Genomic DNA, 15,483 nt, shown 5'->3' with positions numbered 1-15,483 from the left:
CAAAGCTCTGAACATTACACAGTGCCTGTTCAAATACACAATATGAACTATTCAAATACATAGAGGTGTATGCAGAAGTTTGGGCACACCAGGACAATTTTAAGAAGTGAAAAGAGGTGAACATAGCAAACGGTATAGCAAATTATCTCAATGTGTAAATTATTTTCTGCACATTAATGAATAGTTACTGTATTGGATTGAAAGTTTCTCAGGGCTGATTAGCCATTTCTAGCATTGTCATTAAGAATTGTCAGTTGAATGCTCGAGCTCTTTAAACTGTATGCTAACACTCTGCTCGCAACTATGGGCTCCTCTGAGCAGCTTGCTGAGTATCTACTAATGAAGTGCATTATTAGTACATTAAGTGCAGTAGATTAGAGCAAAGAACCTGCAGAACAGTTTATCTGACACTAGAGGGCTGGTGCACCATTCTACTGTGCGGCTTTGCTTACACAAACCTGATCTGAATGCAAGAGGCACCAGAAGGAAATAATTGGGATGGGTCTATTATGTTTTGGGATTTTGAGGCGAATTTCTGAATTTCAGAAATTGAATTGAAAGACTGAAATTCAACAGTAAATCGAGAAGAAACTAAAGCTGAAACGAGAATGACCTTATCAGCAGAGCAATGGTCAAAAACTGAAGCTTGTGGAGTGACAGTCCCCTGTCTTTGACATCATTGGAAATCTGTAAAATCTATAGTTATAGTAGTTTACTGCAGAGATTGTGCTTACTTCCTGGTCCAGAAGTCTAAGAGCACAAGTAAAGGGCTGCAGTTCGGCATTGTTTTCTATTATTGTGAGTAATATGATCAGCATTTTTCGTGTGAAATTTGAGTCAAATCTGTGAGAAGTTTGTAGTATGAGCCGTCTAAGATTCAATGACGGGGATAAGACAAAAAATATATATAAATAAAATATATGTCATATATTTTTCAGTTGGAATATTTATGTAGAAATAGTGCATTTTCATTTGTCTGTTCTTGATTTCAGGTATTCGAAATTCTATTTCCAGGTTCCAGATTTTCAGTGTTGTCTTAGATATTTGGACCCCACTGTGAATTATTTATCCTGTGTAAGCAATTAGCTTTTCATCGATCATGACCCAAAACCACTCAAACAACACTAATAAACCCAAATATGAAAGAGTCTGGTCTTGGAGGGCTGCAGTCCAGCACAATTTGGGGATTTCCCTGCTCAAACTCACCTCAGTCTATTAACTGTAAGATTAAGTAGTTGTGTTTGAACTGGGAAAGCATCAAACAGTGCGAGACTGAGGCCCCCTGGGACCAGAAATGATTGCCCTTGGTCTATTTGATGCGTAGAAGTCCATTGGTATAAATCTCATTGTAAATATATAAGTATCTGCTATATTAAGAAGGATTTATAAGCAAGTGTTGTCAGCCCCGCTGATTTTGTATATAATGTTCTCAAAAAGACACGGTTGGCAAAGCTTTTTTTGACTTCCCTGCAATACGCCACCCAGAAGTGCTAAAGCTCCTAGCAGTCAAAAGATTAGAAACCAATGGTGAGCAGTTCGGACACTGACCACCTAGTAGCATTTATAGCATTGGTAGCATTGGCATTTTGGGTGATGTGTTCTAATCATGATTTATATTTTCATCGTTTCTTCATTTGAAGGCTTGAAACATCCACTAAGTACCAGGGCCTCTTCTGGCTCTTGCCCTCCGGACCCACTGTCCTCTTGTGGAGGCTCTTGCTGGTGTCTGAATCGGGGCTCTCACAACTGGGCGCTGCGGAGCCAACCGCAACGAGGATCTGGGCAGTTTTCCTGCCTGGAGCTCATCCACAAAGCTCTCCACTTTGTCAAATTTGCTAGAAAGCTTAGCCAGGTTCTCCTTCAAAGTGTCAAACTGCTTGTAGAGGTCTCCCACCGCATCAGACAGGGGCTTGATCCTGGGCACACATCAGAAGCAGCAGCAGCGTGAGCAATGAAATCTAAGACTTGAGAGCTTTCACAGTCACGTGTGCAATGTCTGATGTAAGGGGCCGTTGCATAAGTCAGGTCATGGGTTATGGCCAGATTTGCCATGCACTTCGTAACACGTATGTACATTAGGTGGTATACTAATATCATTCATAGCTTACTTTGAAGAAAAGCTTTCCTGTAATTAATCAGAGCTCCAGTATGAAGGCCAAAAGTTCAGTAAGTTCTGTTGGCTGTGGCAAAGCAGTTCTCCAAAATGACTTCATCGTACCCACTTAGCTCTGTTGCACGTCAACACTTCACTGGATAAACACAGTTAGAAGCTGACTCACAGGGAAACAGTTCTGCTGTCTTTTATAAAGACTGTCTTATACATGAGATGTTTTAAGATTGTTCTGCAGTAAAGGTTTAGCCTAAAAAGTATTTTTAAGAATACCTACAAGCTGGAGAGGTACATGCAGAGCATTGTGTGAAAAAAAAAGAAGACGGTCCCCAAAGAAGACGGTTTTTCAGATCTATTAACATTGAAGAAGATCCACTAGTCAGTTTGGATAGGAAATACACTGGAAATAGACTAGACATTGCAACCCCTATATTTCCATCATAGCCACTGTAAAGCAGTGGTGAACTGTCACTGTTAGAGCTAGGCCTTCAAAAAACACCTGAAATACTATAATACTAGAATGTACATTCTACAAGCTGCAGGTTTCTAATAGCATATTAGCACCATGCTACTGCTGGTAGTGGCCAAAAGTGTTTTTTTTGTGTGTGTCTGTTCAAGATTAAGTTGGAAGCTTATAAAAGACAGTCCATATTAATTTGAAGATTCCTACATAGATTAACATATAGTTTACCTTGTATGCTGCAGTTTTACAGGAACTCTTACAGTAATGAGCCTTGCCACAGAGTCAATACTGCTGATTATTAACCACTTTGAATAAAAAAATAAAAAACAAATCCTATATTTTGAACAGACATGATACCCAAAAATTACTGAGAAATCACTGTATAAAAATACTAATGGTAAAAATTACTAAAATGTAAAATAAAGTAATACTGCAGTGTTTGCAAAATTTAAATAGAGCAAGCATGCTGATTATATATACTACTATATATAATAACAATCAACCAAACAATTGGTTTTTAATCAAATAAAAAAGTAAAACAAAAAAGTATCTAAATTTGGCCTAAATTTCAAAATTCTCCTTTAATAAAAGGTTTGCCATTTACTAACCAGTGTTTTTCTATACTTTAACCTTTATAAATAGATGTGTTCACACTTAAGATAAGTGTTCACTTACCTTACATATTCTGGTAAGACTGAAGCATGGTCATTGACTAACAGATCCTTCACCTGATACATAATAGCATATTTCCAGTTGTCCAGCACTTGGGTCAGGTTCGAGCAGCTTTTACCAACCGATTTGTCTGTAAGAAATGAACACACGGATCACTGCTTGAGTTTACTTGTGTACCATTCAGCCAAGCTTGTAGAGTAGATCCCAAACATGAGCACAGGCAAGGGAAATGGTGTCCATCATTATTAGTTATTTTAACTGTATACAAACATTAATCACTTTTAATATATCAACACTGTTTACAGATTTTGAAACCTTTTGCACCGTACAGTTCAGTTCAGAGTTAATGTGGTCCATATATGTTAATTATGTAATATAAGTCTTAGAATGGGTAACAAAAGCAGCATGTTTAATTATAATTGAATTAGAAAACTGGAAAAATGAACTATGACATTGTAAATGGATGTAGGACGAGGCTTTTAAAATGCTTGATTGTAATATATTGCATATATATTGTATGCATATAACTGGTGGAATGGTTACATTCCAAATGATCAGTTGTTTCTCTGGTAGCCCATCCCAAAATCCAAATATGTTCACCCCCAAATGACAACGTCCATGTAAATATTTCTGTCCTCAGCCAGATCTTGTGGTATGGCATAAAACATATATAATAATAATTATTATATATATTTATATATATAAATATATAATAGCCAGAACATTTTCAGCACCCATTCAAAATAAAACAGCACAATGAAAGATGTTACCTTTGAGCTCCCACATCTCCTGAGTCCACTTCTTCTGTGCAGCACATAGCGAGACCAGCCACAGCAGGGCCAGAGCCCTCCTCATCCTCATCTTCCTCAGCAAAACAACAACATTGATGTCATTGGAATTGTGTAATCCTGAGAAACAGCCAGTGCAGATTTTATATTGGTCTAAACGGACTGCGGTTAAAACCCAGCTAGGCTTGTTGGCCAGAGAGTTCATCCTGACTGGGCAGCAATAACATATGTTTCACACATTTCAAGAAAAAAAAAAGGCTTTCCAGTTTGGAGGGGTTTATCTCTTAGTCAGATATCTGGACCTCACTGCTATGTAATGCATTAAATCCAGGGTCTTTCCATGTAGCCAACAAACCCCATCAAATCCATAAACTCTCTATTTAACCTCAGATGTACTCTGCACAGTGTCCTCATCACACTTGATTTGACAAGCAGCAAAAAAATAGACAGGCTAAGTACATTTTGACCTCTTGAATACCTGATTTAGTGTGCTGAGAGTGTATTCCTCTGCTCAGTGATATCCCAGCCCTGGATTAATCCAGCTGTGTGGTTTACAATGAGGAAACGTGTCTGGAGTAGCTCTTATATCAGTATCCTAAGCCCCAAAAGCCATCCCTCCATGCCTCCGCCTCCACAAATGGACAGGGAGTTAAGAGTGAAAGAAGAGAGAGTTAAGTGAAAGAGAGAGAGGTGGAGAGTTGAGCTACTGATACAAGATCGTGCATACTGTGTAGAGCTGTGATCAGAAGGTTATATACATACACTTATCATGGACATACATGTTGTGGCAATTTTGGGCTTTCAGTGACGTCTTTGAACTGTTCTGAACTAAATGAGAGCTTGTTGCACACGTTTTAAATGTTTGGCTTTATTTTAAAATTATGCTCACAATATGTACCCACTTATAATTATATTGGATATTTGACCACTCTTGTTGGCAGAATTGAGCTGTTAAGCACATCTGACATATTTTTTCAACATAAATGTATATTTCTACAAGAAGACTCTGGAGACATAAAGGCAGTATTTTATTAAATTAGTCTTTAGCAAGTTAAAACTGTTGATTGTCTTTGGCGTGGGTCCCGTCACCCCCAGGCAGCCGCCGAGACCAAACTGGTGGCGGGTGGGGAGGCCTGACGTCACCTCTGGAGGCAGCAGTGTGTAATTAAAGGTTAACACAGGTGGAGGCTGGTAATTGGCTGAAAGATGGTGCTGCATTAGAATATCCTGCTAAATTTACCTTCATGGCATTTGGGTGACGCTTTTACCCAGATATTTACATTACATTGGAATCTTGTTATACATGCAGGCCAATGTAGTGTTAGGAGTCTGGTGGGTTTGCCCAGGCTGCTTATTATTGATAGAGTTGAGGTCAAGACTTTGGCAAGGCCATAAAGTCCAAATGCCTAATGTTAACCTGCCTTTTTCATTTCACAACCAAGTTTGATGCGTTTTGGGGGTCATTGCCTAGTTGTGTCCACATTTCAACTGTTCAGCTGATGGTTTAAGATTTTGCTGCAAAATTCTGAACTAAATGCCTACCTCCATCTTCCTTTATCCTTTGACTTCCAGTTCCAGAGAATGATACTACCACCACCATGCTTAACAAATGGTACAGTGTTCTTAGAGTTGAATGCCTCATTTATGTCTTTTGACATTTTGTATGTATTATTTTGCCAACTCATTCTGCCATGATATTGATGTCCATAATAAGTTTATGTAAACCACAACTGTACATACTGTACTGTACTTTATTAGTTTATTTCAAAACCCTCCATAGTCAATCCAAGTCCACTTCCAACATTTTATTACACAGCTAAATGAAATTGTATATGCATGGAATTTTGCATGCAAGGCATTTGCATTTTTACAACAACATTGATATTTATGCATGTAAACTACATGCTCAATATTTGTGGGCACCCCTTGTACTGAATGCATTCAGCTACTTTAAGTTGCACCCATTGCTGACACAGATGTGCAAATGCACACACACAGCGTGTCTAGTTCCTGTAGAGAAGCACTGCAAATAGAATAGGACTCTCTGGAGCACATAAACATGAGCCTATTGGTACCATGTTTAATGAAAGGTGTTCCCCCGTGTTCTCTGGAACAATGGTGCTCCATCCCAAACTTTTGGGGAGAAATGGGGAGTTGGAGATGAGGTAGGGTGGTGATCATCATCCAACATCCTGACCTTACTAATGTGCTTTTAATTAAATACAATCAAATCCTCACACAAATGCTCCAGAATCTAGTAGAAAGCCTCTCCAACATAAGCAGGATAAACTCATTTTTAATAGCCTAGATTTTGGAAGAAACAATGAATGAGCAGGTGTCCCATTAATTTTGTCCATATGGTGTTTAACAACATGTACTCAGATGAGCCAAAACCAAGTGACCAATCACAGATAATGAGCAATGCTGAGAAGAGTACAGGTCAGTGCAATGCTTTGCTGATAAATCTTGGGACCAAAACATTGTTGTGGACCAGGTACCCCCCTTCATGGTGATGGTGTTCCCCAATGACAGTGGCTTAGTTTGCTTCTTAGGATGATGTGCCCTGCCACACTGCACACAATGTTGAGGAGCATTACAAAAGGTTCCCATCAGCGAACATCTGTGGTATATGATAGAGCAAAAGTCCCATTCATGGCAGCGCCACCATTCAACCTACTGACCTTAGACTGGAGTTTAGAGCTTCTCATTAAAGCACACCAAGAAAACGCTCTGCAACGACCTCCAAAAGATGTGCAGTTGTCTTTAAAATGTCCTGAAAAAGACATGACAAGGCCTGTTCTAGGGTCCCCAACCAATCAAACACTGGTACAGCTTACCAAGTACATGCTCCTGTTTGTGTCAGTGGTGTTTGTTCAGTGTTTTCTGGTCTTATAGATAAATGAGGTAGGTGCCAATGCTCAGTCAACTCTAGGTCAGTTGCATTTTCACACTGACCCAAAGGCAGCCCCAGCAAAGTCACTGACCGCCTTCCACCGAGCGGACTCCAGTCACAGAGGTGATGCGGAAGGAGCAGTCATATTTTTTTCCCGGCAGCGGTCTCACGATCGGGCTCGGCTCCAGCAGAGAAACGTTTGATGTAACAGCATCTCTTCGGCCCGGCATTCCTGCTTCTCACTGTAATGGTCTGTGAAACATCTGGGCCTTTTTGGTGAGCCCAGGCAGCTTTTGTATTCATGCACCATAACGGTACAGCAGACAGCAGAGGCAAACCTGGAGCTGAAGCAACCTGGGTTCTTCTGACACACTCCACAGACTCATAAAAGCATAAACAGTACATTTTATTCAGATTGTTAAAAAAAAAAAAAAAAAGAGCCATAATAAGTTGCATCAGTGTCTGGCTGAGATTAAGCAGCATGTGATAGATGACTGAATCTGAACTTTACGAAGAGCAGGTCACAAGAGAGGCTACTTCAGGGTTGTGTTTGGATCCACACGTGTGTGTGTGTGTGTGCGTGTGAAGTTTATGAGTCTGTGTTGGGGCTACTGAGACCAACAAGAATCAGGCAAACAGGTTTACTGCAGTAGAGCTTTTATTCATCGCTTATTTTGACAAGCCCATCACTTTCTCCCAAATCTCTACCCACACTCTTAAAACTACAAGCGTCAAAGGGGTTCTTTGAGGGATGCAGTAGAAGAACTATTCCGCCTCTTCAAACAACAACCTTAAAACCTTAACTAAGAGGTTCTGCACACGCTTAAAGGTGAGGGTTCTTCGCTGTAATAGAAACCCTACTGTATATGGTTCTTCCGCTTATTTTTTTATTACAGGTTCTATTCACCTTAATCTGCCACGCCCATGTTCAAGAGCTAGTTTCTTCCACCGTTGCGTTTCTTGTGAATTTACGACCATCTCGTATCAAATGGTTTATGGATTGTCCTGTTCAGTGAATGTAGTCTGATGTAGGTGAGTACTGTGGAAACTAATCATAAAGTAGCTGGCTATGCTAACCCAGCATCCCAACAGACTACTTAACATTATTTAGAGCTATTTAGAGCACACAAAGATCTTTGCATATCCAAAGAAGAAGAGGACCTGCATCTATTGAAGGTTGAAGATGCTAAGTTTAAAAACATCCACCTAAACATCTATAAGTGTGCTCACACCTTTTTGTGGAGGGGAAGCTCTCTAATGAAGCTTTCAGTGGTGCTTGTGAGGCCTATACCTTACGCTTAGCCTAAAAGCTAACCTAGCTTAGAGCCTCACAAGCACTCGACACATCTGTTTCACCAGAGCTTCATAACCGAACCATTTCTCTGGGAAAGGGTGTTCAGGTATTGGTTTCTTAAGAGCAGACATATGGTTTAAGTTTTTGATTTAGCACCTTCAACTTCTGATATATATATATATATATATATATATATATATATATATATATATATATATATATATATATATATGTATATATATATGTATTTATATATTTTTTTATTGATTTGAAATTCTCTTCTTCTAATTATTGTAACACCATCTAACTACACATATTACTACTGCTTATATGTTTATTAACACTGTGGCTCTACTCTATATCAACAGATCTACTATTCCAAAAAAAAAAAAAACTTTATAAAGATGACCACTCCATTGTTTAATGGAAAATAAGGTGAATGTAATACCAAAAAGGATTCAGCTACTGTTGTAGAACTTATTTTCTCATGCTATTGTCATGACAGGTTTCTTTTGAAGGAACTGTTATTTGTAAGAGTGTATGCATTGTTCAGTTCACATTGGTCAGCAGCTTCTAGCAGAAAATGATGTAGTTTTGCTATGCGCATATATATGTGCATATATATATATATATATGTGTGTGTGTCTGTGTGTGTGTCTGTGTGTGTTCTGTTTGTGTTCTGTATTCATCTATTTATAAAGAAGCACTGATAAACCACAAAGTGGATCTATGGAATATGAGTGCTGATAGAAGATGGGCGTCAAGCCAAAACAGAAACCAGTGTTTCTCTCGTTCTCCTGCATGTGTGGACTTTTGAGCTTGAGCTTACGTAATGCGAATGTTCTGAAAGTGTGCTGAATCTGTTTTGGATAATGTTATTCTCAAAGGAGATGAGCTGGAGTAAAGCTGGAGTGCTTACGCAATTCAGTGCTGGAAATAAATAACAGCTTGTAGTGTTAGTGCAAAAAGGAAAGGGTTAGAAACTGGATGTCTCTGGAACAATTCTTCATGTTTTAAAGATAATACTCAAGCCATACAATCATTCGATGAAATTAACTTCAGCTTCACTTTAACTTCAGCTGCAATCGTATTCACTCTTGACGACTTGGGCAGTTGTTTCCCTGCAACTTTTAGCAAAAATCTACTGATCTCTGCAGAATTTGCCTAGCTAGCTGAAAACACAGACGCTACCATCCAGTCACATTGGAATTGTAGTAATTGTAGTAAACTTCGATTTAGCCCCTTTTAGCATTACAAAAACATGTAAAGAAACAGTTGCAGCTGCTGATAATTGTTATTATATAATATATGTATTATTATTTATTTGTATTTTGTATTTAACTTAAACAACCTAGGGCCAAAGGGTTACTATAGACTTCTATTTTCAAAGAATAGCCTCAACTGTTTGTACAGAAGGCCCTGTAGTTACTAAGTTATACACTTTAGTATGTAATAAGCCTTTATTATTGAGTTAAGGGGTTAAGCCCCCAAGAAGGAAACAAGACACCTGTATAAGTCTGTATGTCTTTAGCTGCAAATAGTAAAATAGACAAGTAAAGCTGATCCCTGTAGAATCAGCGCTTTCTGTGTGCTGCCATGTTTTGTTACTGAATGAAAGATCTATGAGGCTTTTGCTATGACCTTTTCTGACCTTTTGAGGCCAAATTTCAAATGAGTTGCTATTCGCCATGCCACATTCTAGGCTGAAATCTAAAGGAGACATAGCTTTCTCTGCAGCTGCCCCAAATATGTGGAGTAGTCCACCACCCTATATAATAATGTCACCTACAGTTGAGGCTTTTTCCTTCTAAAAGGTTTTAAATGTCCAGTAATATTTACATTTTCAAATGTTATTAATCTATTTGTTTTCAAATGTTAAATAATATTTAAAAAGTAATAATGTCATATTACTTACTCTATTTATTTATTGTCTTTAGTATGTTTTGTTGTTTTTATATCTTTGTTGTTTATTTTAATTGTACAGCACTTTGGCAGTATGTTGGCTTCTTTAAATGTGCTTTAGTAAATAAAGTTTGACTTGACTTGACTATGCTGTGTTTTCTCCTGAGGGGGCGGTAAACATCACTTACACATCACTGCTCTTTATTTATTTTGTATAATGTTTGTCTTTCATGATAGAAACAAATGTAAACTAAGAAAAATACCCCCCCCCCCCCCCCACCAGGGCATTAAAATGCAGCATTGAGGATGACCCCACCCTTCATTCACACAAATTGTTCTCCCTCCTGCGATCGCGAAGAAGGTATCGCAGCATCCGGTCCAACACGACTAGACTCTGCAACAGCTTTTTCCCCCAAGCCATCAGACTTCTCAACTGCAGAGACTAAATTGCTGGACTCCTCCATATACATACACACACACCCAATGTGAATCCCAGACAATGTAAAAGCATTGCACTACATACTACCTCACTACATCACTGGACTCTTTGCACATTAATGCGCATAAATTGCACATTGCATTGTTGCCCAGTTTTTGCATAGATTTATTTATTTCACAATAACTATGAGAGTACCACACTAACCTGTGCTGCACTCTACTGTTTTAACACAGAATGCACATTTTATTGCACAACCCTACTACTGTCCCACTACTGTCTCAGTCTCTGTCTTATTTATTACTTGATTTGCAGCTCAGATTTGAAAAATTTGATAAAGTTACATAATTGGAATCATTCTTTCAGCTCACATAAATGGCCAGACAGGGCATGTTAGAAAACACAAGCATAACATTGGCCTCAAATTCAGTGTGTCCTGTATTTCTGATCTCATCAGTTTCTTATCAGCCAGAGGCAAGAGTGCAAGAAGTAAAAACTTGACAAAAGAATAAAATCTTGACGATTTTCAACAGTTTGATAGATAACATAAATTGAATCTCGTTGCACATGGAAGGCGGGACCAAACTGATAGCATTTGAAACGGCAGCATCTAAAAAAACTCAGCAATATAGGAGTGTAAGCAGAGGTCTTATAAATACAGGTGGAAGCTGGTGATTGGTGATCAAGGTAAATGTGACATAGCATTAAAGTCTCCCAGTAGAACTTTCACTGAAGCTGCATTTCCATGTATAGCAACAGTAATGTTGCTATAAATTTAGCATTAGCAAATACACAATTACGTCAGTCTTTAGTAGCAACTGCATAACTTTTGTTAAGATGAAGTACTAATGATGCTAAATACCTCCCCATAAGCGTGTAGTGTTAGGAACGTCAGCATGACTGATTAAAGTACTCCGAATACGACACTTGAGAGCAGCGCTCTGAAATACGGAAACACTGGCAATGTCCATCCATGAATCAATGATACATGAGGGAGGAAGAACAATAGAGGCCAATGAAATGCTTTCTGCCAAATTTGAATGAAACACAGTATGAAGGATGGGCCTAACGGCAGGTTATGGAATGAGCAGACGTGGCTGTAATCTCAAGCCTAGCAGCAATGACTTAATCGCAATACGCTAAATACGAGAAAAAAACCTAACATACATTTGCCAAGATAAATCCCTATACTAATAAAACTGTATTCTGTATTCTGTATTCTGTATGAACTTTCACAGTGACAGCAGTGGTCTACTGTACATATTATCAATATATGATTAATGGGAAAATACTGAATATGAGCATATTCTTGGCAATGACTTCACAATTCCCCAAAGTAACAGCATTCAAAAATGTTCCTGTTAGTGTTAGATAAAAGCTATGGCTTATTATCTGCAAATTAAAGGCAAAATATGTCTAAACACACATCATAGTGTTAATTGGGGTTGACTGGGGGACCCGGTACAGTGCATACTGTATATCAGGGTTTATCTGGATGGAGAGGTTCTGGCAACCATGCTACTATAAAACCAAGGAATGCGGCCTGTCAGCAATTATACTGAATATCAACAGAAGGAGAGATTAGGGGGAGGGGGGGGGGGGGGGGTGACATAATTTCATGGCAGTATTTCATTATTCCTGTGAAAAATGGAGGGTGGAATTGAAGATGAAGGTAGACTTTTGTTTGGAAAGAAAAATTGTAATAGGAATGATTTGAGTGTTCACTGCAATTGAGAAGACTGATGTTTATGCTATTTTTATTTTGCTTCTTTTTATGTATCACACTTTAAATTGCCTTGTGTATGAAATGTATTACAGAAATTATAGGCAGCAGTTATACTAAAAACCATACTTAAAAACAGTGAGTATGCAGTTTATTTTTTCTGTGCTTATCAGAGGTATACTAACAAAATTTCTACTTGGCCTATACTGACAAGTATGCTGAAAAGTTTAAGTATATTTGGCCTTCCTGGTACTTAATCCTTTGCTCTAGATATACTTTAGAAAAGTATAACTAAGTATTCTTGCCTTATACATGAAGTTTCAGTACACTTGGCTTGTGGTCTGGGGTGAAAAAGCTTTTATACACAGTGTTATTGATTCACACAGAAACAGATTTGATTTTATTGATTCTGATTTTATTGGCAATTCTTTCATTGTGTGCGGGTATTGTAAAAGATAACATGACCTGTTCATGACCTGCCTCCCTCTGTAAATCTAATATAAACAGCAAGCCCATCTGCCTAGGAGTGTCTCTAATATATATATATATATATATATATATATATATTGTTTGTGCCCAGGGCCCACATGAGGCCATGATTGATCCTTAATATATTTATTTCACTTTACGTCAAAGGGTTACGTAAGTGTTATACAGCCTTGTGAACACTTCCCAGTAAAGTGTTACCAATAAATGTTTCTTTCCTTGCCTAACAAGCCAGATTATGTTGTTAGTAGCTAATTCAGTACAGGCAGGTTTGAAATGAATGTAGTTGTTTGCTACGGTTAGCTTAATCTATGGTAAGTCCATTGCAGGGAGCCACACACTATCTTTTCACTCACCCAACTAGAAACAATACAGCATAACCAGTTCACCTACCATGTGCGTTTTTGGGGGGTGGGAGGAAACCAAAGCACCTGATGGAAATCCATGCAGAACATGCCAAACTCCACTGAAGCTGTGCGGCATACAGTGGCGTCCAGGTCAGTGGCATCCAAGGTGCTGTCAACTGATTGAAGAAAGGAACTGAGAGAACTTTCCTAACAAATGAAATTTACTCTTCTGGGGAATCCCAGTCAAGAGTAGCAGTGGAATTGCTGGCACTAGGATCCAAACTTCTGAGGCAGCTGCACCGTTAAGTGACAACAGACATGTTCTTTCATGGTCCAGTCAATGTACTATAACAATCCAGGTACATCAAAACAACACTGTATACCAAACATCTCTGTAGTCCCTGGGTTCTGCCTCTGAGACGAAATCAGTCGGGCCAAGCCAACCAGTGGAACATCCCATAGATAAACGCTGCACACGCTGACAGATCAACCTCAATGTCCAACAGCAAAGCCTTAATGGGAGCCAGGATGGGCCACAGGCCCTGATTCTGTTTATCCCATTTATAGACAGTCCACCGCATGTTCCAGCATGTTTGTCCAATCTAGGATACATTTCAGGCATCAGTCATTTTTACTCAGGAGGAAAATGCTCAAAGTAACTAAGCTCAATGCAGGATCTGCTATAGCAGTTGGGGCCTGTTTTTCTAGCAAAAGGTCCCGGGCCTGTGCCAGAGAAAAAAGGAAAGTACTGGATGATGAATAGTCTGAAAAAGAACGCCAGTACAAATCCCTTCCTCCTGCCAGGACTCATCCTTACTCTATGCTCTGACCCTGCAGTCAGGCCCAAGTCTGCCTAGCCTAGCTTCGGCAATGTGGTCTGATTCATTCTGGAGTTCGGCTGTTGGGGCAGAAGTTCTCCAAAGATCATGCTAGCCTGGGCCTGTGGAAAGAATGACGGCATGTAGGACCACAAATGCCAGCAAGAGGGAAAAGCAGGCCCACATTTTCTCTGTTTTTCATCTCTCAGTCTATCTCCCTCACGCCTTCCTCTGTTTACACGTGACAGAAGCTCTAGGTCTTGACAATAACTACATTGCAGTACATTAGCCATATAGGCCATATATAACTATAGAACGAGTACCTAAAAGGCTTGAATCTTAGGACATACAGATGCTCAGTAGGTTTGCTTACACTGTAAGTTTTGTTCATGTTCTAAAGATCTATACAGATCTCTACAGGTACATCTCATGAATCTATTTAACCTCTTAAACTCCTTGGAATCTCCAGTGCTTTCTGTTTTTTCTTTCCCGCACTTGGAAACAACTCAGCCAGTTTGCATTGCATTTGCAAGTAGTTACCAGTTAGTAATCCTTAGGATGTAATAAAAGTCATGGAGTATAAGGGGTTAATATGTGAATGAGGAGCCCCTAACTAAATTAGGGGACGAGTCCTATCTGGGAGGTGTCCGGCACAAGTTAAACACTGCATATGGGCTCTTTTCCACACTTCAGAGGTTTGCATCTGAGCACATAATATAGTCACTACACAGATGGTCTAGAAGCGCAAAGGTTCGACTTCAGCAGCATGTGTTTGTCGCCTCTAATAAGGAGAGTGCTTGACTAGAAGAAAAAAGGCACACTGCAGTCAAATCACATCTACCTTTATTATAACACAGCCCTGTAATGCCTATTAGCACGGACAATAACTGCTTCCATGTTGGAAGGGCTCAGAGAGTTTAGTGCATTTTCCACACATGGTCATTACTAAACGTGGCAGGGGCTTCGTCCAACTGGTCTTGTGATCCGCAGTCGCATTCACAGTTTAAGAAGTACAGCTGCTACATGCTGCCTGACTGAATGCAGTCATTTTATTTTTAAAGCAAACTCTCAACCAAACATCAGATTTTTATTTTATATCTCCCCCTTTGTCTTTGATACAAGGCTACTGTCCAAAACCTTTAGTTTTGCACTGCAGTTGTGACTCTCAAATTCATTTGATCACAAGCATATTTACCATCAGTAAATATGCTTTAACCCATCCATTCAGTGAACACACACACATACACACTTGTGATCAAACACACACAGTGGACAGTGAGCACACCTGCCCGGAGCGGCAGGCAGCCATTGAAGGGCCTTGCTCAAGGGCCCAACAGTGGCAGCTTGCTGAGCCCAGGTATCGAAACCCACAACCCTGTCATCAATAGCCCGGTATGTCACAGTACAGACAAAAGTCAGGCACTGTTACTGCCTGCTATTTCTGTTTTTAGCTATGTAACATTCATTTACAGAAGAATCACAGTTTCAGAAATCACATAAGCTAGTCTAGTTGCATGATGCTAACTGGCGATCACTAGCTTTCTTCACTTG

The 15,483-nt window shown here is 39.3% G+C and overlaps 1 protein-coding gene across 1 annotated transcript; it reads right to left on the bottom strand.

Moving 5' to 3' along the window:
• Positions 1-1,374: 1,374 nt before the first annotated feature.
• LOC140574526 (uncharacterized) lies at positions 1,375-7,156 on the bottom strand. Its single transcript, XM_072694371.1, has 4 exons — positions 7,018-7,156; positions 4,016-4,153; positions 3,249-3,375; positions 1,375-1,916 (listed from the first exon to the last, which is right to left on the bottom strand). Exons 1-4 carry the CDS (start codon positions 7,154-7,156, stop codon positions 1,655-1,657), a joined length of 666 nt encoding a protein of 221 aa, XP_072550472.1. The 3' UTR covers positions 1,375-1,654.
• Between the last annotated feature and the right edge of the window lie 8,327 nt (positions 7,157-15,483).

This window comes from Salminus brasiliensis, chromosome 12, assembly GCF_030463535.1.
Source record: "Salminus brasiliensis chromosome 12, fSalBra1.hap2, whole genome shotgun sequence".
Classification (NCBI taxonomy): Eukaryota; Metazoa; Chordata; class Actinopteri; order Characiformes; family Bryconidae; genus Salminus; species Salminus brasiliensis.
The sequence above is the reverse complement of the archived record's forward strand: the minus strand, read 5'-3'. Positions and strand labels throughout refer to the sequence as shown.

Coding starts and splice junctions, on each gene's coding strand:
- LOC140574526 (XM_072694371.1), bottom strand. CDS start 7,156: ATGCCGGGCCGAAGAGATGCTGTTACATCAAACGTTTCTCTGCTGGAG. Junction 3,376..4,015: donor GGAGATGTGGGAGCTCAAAG/GTAACATCTTTC, acceptor CATTTCTTACAG/ACAAATCGGTTGGTAAAAGC. Junction 1,917..3,248: donor GTCTTACCAGAATATGTAAG/GTAAGTGAACAC, acceptor ATGTGTGCCCAG/GATCAAGCCCCTGTCTGATG.